Below are 9,038 nucleotides of genomic sequence, written 5' to 3'. Positions count from 1 at the left end.
CTGCAGGTTTGAGTGCAGCACTGCATGAACAGATGAATCATGGGGGCTTCAGACCTTCTGATGTATCCTGTTGGAGCCTGGCGTCCACATATGTCGATCATGTTCTGGTTCGTCAAGACCACAATACCAAATTTTTCCCTACAAGGGATTGGTATCCGCATCCGAGGTCCCTTGGTGGTGGCAGAACATTATATTGATAAAGTTTTGATTACAATGACTGCAGATTGCTCTAATGCTATGTCACTGGCTAGAAGTAGGGCCCCACTCAACACAGCAACCAATCAAATTAATTTATGGTTGCATTCCATATCTTGCAATCAGGATGCATTGGTCCAAAGCCTTGATTTATAATATATTAAGAACCAGCAATCTGGGTTTGGAAGGCGATAAATAGTTTTGTACATTATTACTCAATTGTGATTTCTCTTGTCTTCTATTGAAATTGAAAACAAATGTTTTCTAATGTGGGCATCATTTCTTCTCAGAAATTACATCATGTAAAAAGATAATTCTTTGTTTTTGCACTAATCAGGACCAAATCAACCCAAATAGCATAGACAAATTAAAATGCATGCCAAGAGTTTGGGTCTTAGGAAGGTATGACAGACTTTCCTACTGTAACTAAAAGCGAAGAGAAGGCATGATGAAAAAGAGGTATGCCTGACTCCATTTATGCTATTTAAAGATTTACGGCGGCCTCTGTCACAGTCGTCCATTTCCATTTCCTCCTCACCTTCACCATTCTCTCTTCATCCTCCCTCCAACTTTCCTACCATCATCTGCTCTGAAGGAAGCAGACAGGTGAGAGCAGAGAAAGTCTTTACTTTCCATTCGCTCAACCTGTCTAATCAGCGGCAATAATGACAGCAGAAGAGAGAGAGAGAGAGAGAGAGAGTGTGTGTGTGTGTGTGTGTGTGTGTGTGTTTGTGTGTGTGTGTGTGTGTGTGCATGTACATTCAAAGAGGTCAAGATGTCATTAGTTTTTGAACACACTCTTGTTTTTCATTCAGTACAATCAGGTCCAATAAAACTCCAGAGCCACCATATCCATGTGCTCCCTGTCCGACACGTCCACTCCTTGTGGTCCATGAGGGGACTGATGAGAAGGGGAAGATATATTTCCCATACATGGATTACGAGAGGTGAAATGTGATAATAGAAAACTAGATAAATGAGTGAATAAGTCCGAAGCCTTAAGCACAGACCTAGAGATACGGAAACAGGTACATTTTTTATTTTTGTTAAGCATGTAGGACAAAACTACAGCAGTGATTAAAAAAGAGTGGAAGGTGGAAACAGAGGCCATTCATGTGAAGATGACATAATCACCTGTTGCCCCACATACAGCCAGCATCTGTACAATTTATTACCTCTCTATCATTTACTTACCTCTCCTGCTTTTTCCATCCGGCTCACCACTCATGCACAGACACTATGTCACACAAGGATAATGTTTTTACGTGTGAAGAGGGCAATTATTTTTTACCCAGTCGTTCAGAAACAAGACTCAAATTTGCAGCTGAAGGATTCTAGTTATGAATGTTAAGATTTTTTTTTACACAAATAACATTACACTTAATCATTTACATATACATTAGTTGATATACAAATTATTTTTTTCTGCAGCTACTGATCTTATATGTGCGCTGATAATCCACGCAGAAATATGAACCAAAATATGAAGACGAACACAGGGAAATAGGTTAATCCAGTGCTTTGCCACAATTTAGATCAGATTGATGCCAGACTTCATTTCCTTCTCAATGAATTGGTTTTTATTCGTAAGAGCTCTCAAATCTCTCCCCAGCTGACACAATAACGTAACGTTCTCATTGTTTGTAAAATTGCGACAATAATCCAAAATATTAATCCTCCTGCTGCCTACTGACAGATAACAGCATCCAACAACCCAACGTGTCCTTATTTTAATCAAGATACACATAAAATACAGTAGATTTACCAGAAAAAACAAAACCCAAAACAAAACTGTGTCAATATTAAACAACACCTGTTTCCATCCATTTATAGGCTGCTCCATTTTACCAATGTCTGTTTTGTTGAGTTGATGATTTGTTCCATCTGTGACCTTTAGGAAAGCAGTACTAGTAGGAGAAGCTGTTTCAATCCTTATCTTTATCTCATTTCATTCATTTATCTTCATGTTCCAGTCATTTTTGTCAGGAGGAAAAACATTTAAATCATTATTTCGGATGTGGAGCAATTGAACTTCTCACATCAATCAGTATAAAATCAGTCACTGTCTTTCTTTCTTGTGCATTCCCCCCCCTTTTTTGTTTTTTTCATTTGTGTGTCCTGTGGGTCTATCTTGATTTTTCTACAAACCTCACTTATGCTAAAACCTCCAAAACAGCCTCCTCAAACAGCCTTCTGTATGAAACAGGACTGAACTTGGCTGATTTGTCGTGATTTGACAACCACTAATCGCTGTTAGAACCATTTTGTAGCCAATTCAAAGATAAAGGAACTTAACCAATCTGCTCAGGCACTTTTCTGGCTCTACTATGTCTGTACTCTCCCTATCCTCTGTCTATGATCTATTTGCTAGCTCTACTACGTCTATGCTCTAGCTCTACTCTGATTCTAATCTATCTGTGCTCTGGATTTAGTCTGACCCTACTCTGGTTCTACACCAGCCGAAGCTGGTGAAGAACACCAGCTCTACCTTGTCAATACTCTCGCTCTACTCTGTCTCTACTCTGTCTATTTCTTAGCTCTACTCTGTCTCTACTCTGTCTATTCCTTAGCTCTACTCTGTCTCTACTCTGTCTATTTCTTAGCTCTCTCTGTCTCTACTGTCTGTGCTCTGGCTCTGCTTTGGAGCCACATCAGCTCTCCTCTAGTTCTACTCTGTCTCTGCTGGCTCTACTCTAGTTCTATTCAAGGTCAAGTCTGTCTATATTCTGGCTTTAGTCTGTCAATACTTTGACTCTACTTTGTCTATACTCTGGCTGTACTCTGTCGATTCTCTACCCTATCTAAACTCTGTCTCTACTCGGTCTATACTTGGCTGTTCTCTGTCTAGTCATGCTCTTTTCTGTCTATACTGTTTGTCTACTTGGTCTATGCTCTTACTCCACTCGGTCTCTACTTTGTCTTTTCTCTAGCTCTGCGTTGTCTCTACTCTGTCTGTGGTCTGGCTCTGCTTTGGATCTAGTCTGGCTCTACTTTGTCTCTATCTATGCTCTAGCTGTACTCTGTCTATGTTCTGGCTCTACTCTGTCTATACTGTTGCTCTACTCTGTCTATACTGTTGCTCTACTCTGTCTATACTGTTGCTCTACTCGGTCTGTACTCTGTACTCTGTCTATGCTCTGGCTCTATTCTGTCTATACTCTGGTCCTGTCGCATCTCCACTCCCTGAACTGCGCAGCAAAGAAAAGGCCCTCAGAGCTCTAGACCTCCAGACTACTTCCCTGGAGGTGCCACCCTCACCACAACCCAGCTCCATCTCCCTCACCCTCACACTCACTCACACACACATACTTGAACACTCAGGCCAAATCTGAGCCATCTACAGTAGTGCTCTTGTTATGCCATGATGCTTTTTATATCATGTGTGCCAATGGGCAATTTTTTTTACTACAACGGTTGCATGGCAAGAAAATAAGTCTGTTTGTTAGCCTTGTTTGGGATCGTCAGCTGAGAGCCTGCCGGACCACTTTCACTCACAGTTCTGATCATCCACAAATATAAACAAGGCAGTCAGAGACTGCAACATCCCCTGACTTACCCTGCATATGGAGAAGTAAGACAATAGATCAAAGCTAGTGCATAGGTAGATCACAGCACTAGTTTTGATCTGTGGTCTTACTCACACTGGCCTTCTCCCTTGTTTTTCTACCTTATCCAGTTCCTGAGTGTACAAAAGTTGAAATCTGACCTTGACCTAGTTTTCTCAAGGTCAAGGTCATCATTTCATTTTCATCTCCTTTTCCACCCGTGTGGTGTGCTTTTTGTTTCATCTTTCTATCTGCAACGGTTGTGAAGATATTTGGTGAACACATGAACACTGACAATTACAATACATCACCGCTTTGAAGCTAAATTCAGTTTTCCACATTTTTCACTCTTAAATTCTGCATTCTTTATTGGGTTATTTCGTCTTATAACCTATTGTTTTCAGAGCGGTATACTTTCTTAAACCATTGTCATAACTGTGTGCGATTATTTGATAGATGTATGTGGAAGAATTTATTATCAATCCGTCAGGCTTCTTCCCAGAAGGGAATTGTTTTCCACACCAATTTTCCTGGAATCTCTAACAGTTGAGCAGAACAGGGTTAAGTTGCTGCTGACACTTACCAGGTGTTTTATGACACTTTACTTTCCACATTAAATTGGATCATTATTTTTTCTAAATGGATGCAATATTCAATTTATATATATCTATATATCTATCATTCCTTGCGCTGTGTGGTGAAATCAACTTATTGAAATGCAAAAGGGAATGTATAGAGTTGCTTCTGTCTGTGATTTCCTAGTCCACAGAGGAGGATGTACTCAGTTCAGCTTGTGTTATAATATCACCGTCACCATCATATCTTTCACACAATAACAAGAAATATCATGTGATCTTTTCTCTACAGCAAGAAGTTCATATCAGCTTCATGTGAAGTGCTAAATGATAATTAACAGATCAAATGGATGGTATATAAATATGTGGGACACACACACCAATACACTGAGAAAGGTAGACGACTATGTAATGCCTGGCCTCCCTGTGGTGGCCCTGTGCCAGTTCTGTTCTGCTCTGCTGCTGCCAAACACGACCACAACATGGGTCTCTCTCTGCCTCAGCAGCAGGCCCTCTACTATTACAGCCATGCATGGCTGACCCCAGGCGTACCAGCTGCTCACAGGCACCGTAAATCTCAGTCTGGTGCTGCTTTTTTACCGTGGACCTCAGACCAGCTGTACTGTCACTGTCAATGAAGGAGTGATTTAAAGACACTGAAGGGAAACACGCATATCACTGTGATGATAACATCAGTCAGATGATTCTTCAAAAGATGACCTGTTTTCTCATTTAGGTTACAAAGCTGTTAAACTATTCACTGGTTGAATGCTCTAATGTTTCATTCTTTCCAGTTTCTTTTATTCTTATTCATGTCAATATTACATTAAAACTACAAGTTGTGTGACAAATCAAACCTCAAACTATACATTTAAGTTAAAAACATTCATCTGTCTGTCTGTCTATGTATCTGTCTGTCTGATTTCTTTTAGAAAGCAAATGGATCACTTCAAGCATGCACAATTGACAAACATTAATTAAACCATTTAAGACAAACCACTGTTTGAGCTTTTTATTTAAAAGCACATGTATTGGAGCTAAGTACATTTAGCTGAGAAAAACAGCATTGCAACTATGTCTTTTGTACAAAAAAAACAACACAATACAAAAATACTAATATTGATTTTTAATACAATTGTGGGTGTATTTCTTGTATATAACAAATGTAACGATTACAATCTACAATAGTTTAGTTATCTAGATACAAAAAAGTGTCAATCAATGCTTTTTAAGCAGCATTTTGTAAAGAACACAGGTCTGTAATCATAGTGGATATATCTAAACATGTTAAGAAACAATATCTTCCAGAGTTAATCTTTGTGATCTATACATTAAATTTTTATTTAAAAAAAAGTGAAAACGGCTTTGTGAAATGATAGGACGGACTATACGATGAGAAAGATGTGCAACATGGCGGAGTGTGTTGTTTGAGGAGGCTGTAAATAAAAAGGTCTTACGTATCTGTCCAGCTGTTAGTGATTATACAGGACAGCCTATAAACATATAATGTAAAACATGCTTCTCACCAGAGAATAGAACTATTAGATCCACAGTTTATATAACGTTCTCCTGCTCCTGTCTCTTACACACAGTGGCACACACAACCTCATGCACACTTGGCACAGCTGATAGTGTGTGTGTTTTATGACACACACACAGATTATCAAGAAGGGGTCCTTTTCACAGGCCACATCGCTCGTACATACTGTATGTACACACACACACACACACACACATACACACAGACACACACACATTCAAACACACAAAAGATGTACTTCTACATGCACAAGAGTGTACTGGTCACACACACATGCACGCGTACGCACGCACACGCACGCACGCACGCACGCACACACACACACACACACACACACACACACACACATCCTTTGCCAATGAGTGACTGGGTGGGTGAGAGCCCCTCCCTGCCAGCAGAAAGAGCTCAGATCATCCCCATAAAATGTGCCAGCTTAGCTATACATCATCTTTCCACGGTGACAGACCTCCCCTTCGCTCTGCACACCCATCCCTTCCTGTCAGGAAGCTGAACGGATGGCCCCAACGCCAGGAAGTCACATGGCACAGCCATGCTTCTTGTAAAGGTGCTGGGAGACTCCAGGATCTGCCGCCCTCCTTCCACATTAAAATAATATCCTTTAATACACCTAACACTCAAGAAATGCAACATCCCGGGTTTGGGCCACTCTGAAAGTCCACTAAAAAAGCTTGAACTGCTGATCTGGAAACAGAGGTATGTGAGATCAGAGGGCTTCACCTTGTGCTCCTGAAGAGCGGTTTATTGCTAAACTGATGTGATGGTAATCAGTCAATAAATGATCAAATTGAATGAGGATCAATACATGATCCCTACAGTAGCCTACTGGTACAGGGGGATTTTTGCTGAAGCCATGCTATGCTATCTTTATCCTGCCCGAGTGTGGAGTCTGGTGAAACCACCACACTGAGCTTGGTCGGCTTCAAAGTTCAAATGTCTGTCTCCTGGGTGTCAGCATTGTCAAGTTTTCTTGAAGTTAGACATGTCAGGCAGCGAGTGGTGATAACGGACAACTTAAAAACAGTGCTGTAAGTCGCATTTTTCTATACTGTTAATATTTCTACGCTGCTAGTTATTGCAGTAATATCCTTCCCATAGTTCAGGAAGTTGTTGTCCTATGGCATTTCAAGGCCACAGAGAGTTCAGAGAGGAAGAATCCCTCTCTCCCTTGTCGGGGGGGTTTGTTTTGTTCTTTTTGTCTCTTCATTTTTACTTCTTCAGTATTTTCCCTTTCTGTGGTTATACTTCCATCAAACCTCCAAACCCTCAGCTCTGCCTGTCGAGTCAGTCATAATTTTTTTTTTTTTGTAAGTTCATTTTGTCTTATAGCTTCCAATTCTTTTCTGTTTGTGCTCAAAACAATGGGCTCAAATGTTAATTAGTAGTTAACATAATAGTACATAAGTCTGGATAGTGAGAGTGGACTCTGCTGTGCAAAACTCAAATCTGACACCCTAGTCCACAGCGCGCCTCACCAGGCACCGCAAAAAGGGAGGAGGATGCCACGTGAGTAGCAGCTACAGTCTCTCGTCGCTACATTCTACTGTCCGATGGGAGGTGAGCAGCGCTGCGATTGGCTCCTCGGTCACAGGAAGACACTGCGGCCTGTCTCACACCATGTTGTGGTGGTTGTTCCTCTCGATGATGTCAGATGAAGAAAGCAGCTCCTTCTTGATATGCGAGGGCGGAGGTGTGGCCGGCTTCACCCTGTTCTTGAACAAGTCTGATACGTAGAACACCTGGTGGACACAGAGAGGGAGGGTAGTGTCAGGCGGGTGAGAAGCAGAGGAGAGGTGTTACCAAGAAAGAAAAATGGTTTGTAGCCCATGGGAAATCAAATGCACCAGTGAATGATGCCAGATCAGTAGCGTATTTTGCAGAGAATGAGGAACTTAATCTGTGGTTGACTTTTCTACGCGAGGACAACATTATCTAAGGTTCTTGAGTCTGTTTCCCAAATGAAAAACACCAATTTTAATGAGCCTTCTTAAAAAACGGTGACTAAACTATGTTTGTTTGGGTTTTTTTGTTTTTTTCAAATAAGCAAGTTTAAAGTGAAATCCAAAATACTGATTCAAAAACAATTTCCAGCTGATTCTGGATTTGAATGTACACCCACATGTTCAGGAATTTGCAGAGGAGTCTGTGAGTTGAAGTGCAATTACAGTACGTAAAAAGGCTGCGTTACTTCATAGTGTGATAAGAAACTCCCCATCGTCTCGCTCTGTAACCCTGTGCAGTCCCACGAGAGCGCTGAGTAACGTGGCTAAAGGGATTGGAGCGGCGTTCACCCTGAGCTGACAGATTCACTGAACCTTGGCTAATCTATTAAATGTTGCCTGGGGTGAATTCCCATTTTACATCAATGATGAAGTCAGTTTGGCAAACAAAGGAAAAGACTTTAAAAAAAAAAAAAGAGAGAAAGAAATCTCTTCCTACGATCATGATGACATCATATGCCATACGGGAAAATGGGGGGGGGGGCAGGAAGAGGCACCATGGAAACTACTGTCCAGTGTAACAGTGGATTACGTTTGCACTCACAGGGGTCTGGTGTCACATATGAGCGGCAGTGTGTTTGGGAGGGGACTGACACACACACACACACACACACACACACACACACACACACACACACACTGGCTGGAGAGCAGCTTTTCCTTCGGTGCTGCCAGCTGAGGGCGAGCAGAGGGCCTGTGCCAGGGAAAAGAGGACGGAGGGGGGGGGGGCTGCTATTCACCAGTAAACTTAGAAAGTGAACCCACTGTGGATGCCTCTTTCACTGGAGGGGATACACAGGGAAAATACATGGTACTTTGTTCATGGAATGCCCTTGGGGGTAATACATGAACTCATCTTCGATGTTCATCCTGTTGGTTGACGTACTGTCGGTCATTTAATTCTATGACACATGATGTCTCATTTAGAGGGTCCTCGACATAAAGACGTTCTATTCTATTACAATTTGACATTCACTGAGCAGACGATGACCTTCGACGATGACCTTTGTCTGCATGATGTCACAAGTAGATAGACACCTCCATGTCAAACAGCAGCCTTATTTTAGAAGGGCTCTTTGTCAATACAGTCAGCAGTTTGAGTAGTTTCTTTACTTGGATTATTATACATATAAAAAAATGTTCGCCAATTATATATATTTAAATG

The 9,038-nt window shown here is 41.4% G+C and overlaps 1 protein-coding gene across 2 annotated transcripts in view; it reads right to left on the bottom strand.

The window, feature by feature from the left end:
* Window positions 1-5,312: 5,312 nt before the first annotated feature.
* plpp3 (phospholipid phosphatase 3) overlaps window positions 5,313-9,038 on the bottom strand; it is a 29,445-nt gene continuing 25,719 nt past the window's right edge. For both annotated transcript variants that reach the window (XM_068319531.1, XM_068319530.1), the window contains exon 7: window positions 5,313-7,612. In XM_068319531.1, coding sequence (XP_068175632.1) covers window positions 7,484-7,612 — 129 coding nt within the window. In that variant the 3' untranslated portion in view covers window positions 5,313-7,483. The remainder of the gene's footprint in view (window positions 7,613-9,038) is intronic.

This window comes from Antennarius striatus, chromosome 7 (assembly GCF_040054535.1).
Source record: "Antennarius striatus isolate MH-2024 chromosome 7, ASM4005453v1, whole genome shotgun sequence".
Lineage (NCBI taxonomy): Eukaryota > Metazoa > Chordata > Actinopteri > Lophiiformes > Antennariidae > Antennarius > Antennarius striatus.
The sequence above is the reverse complement of the archived record's forward strand: the minus strand, read 5'-3'. Positions and strand labels throughout refer to the sequence as shown.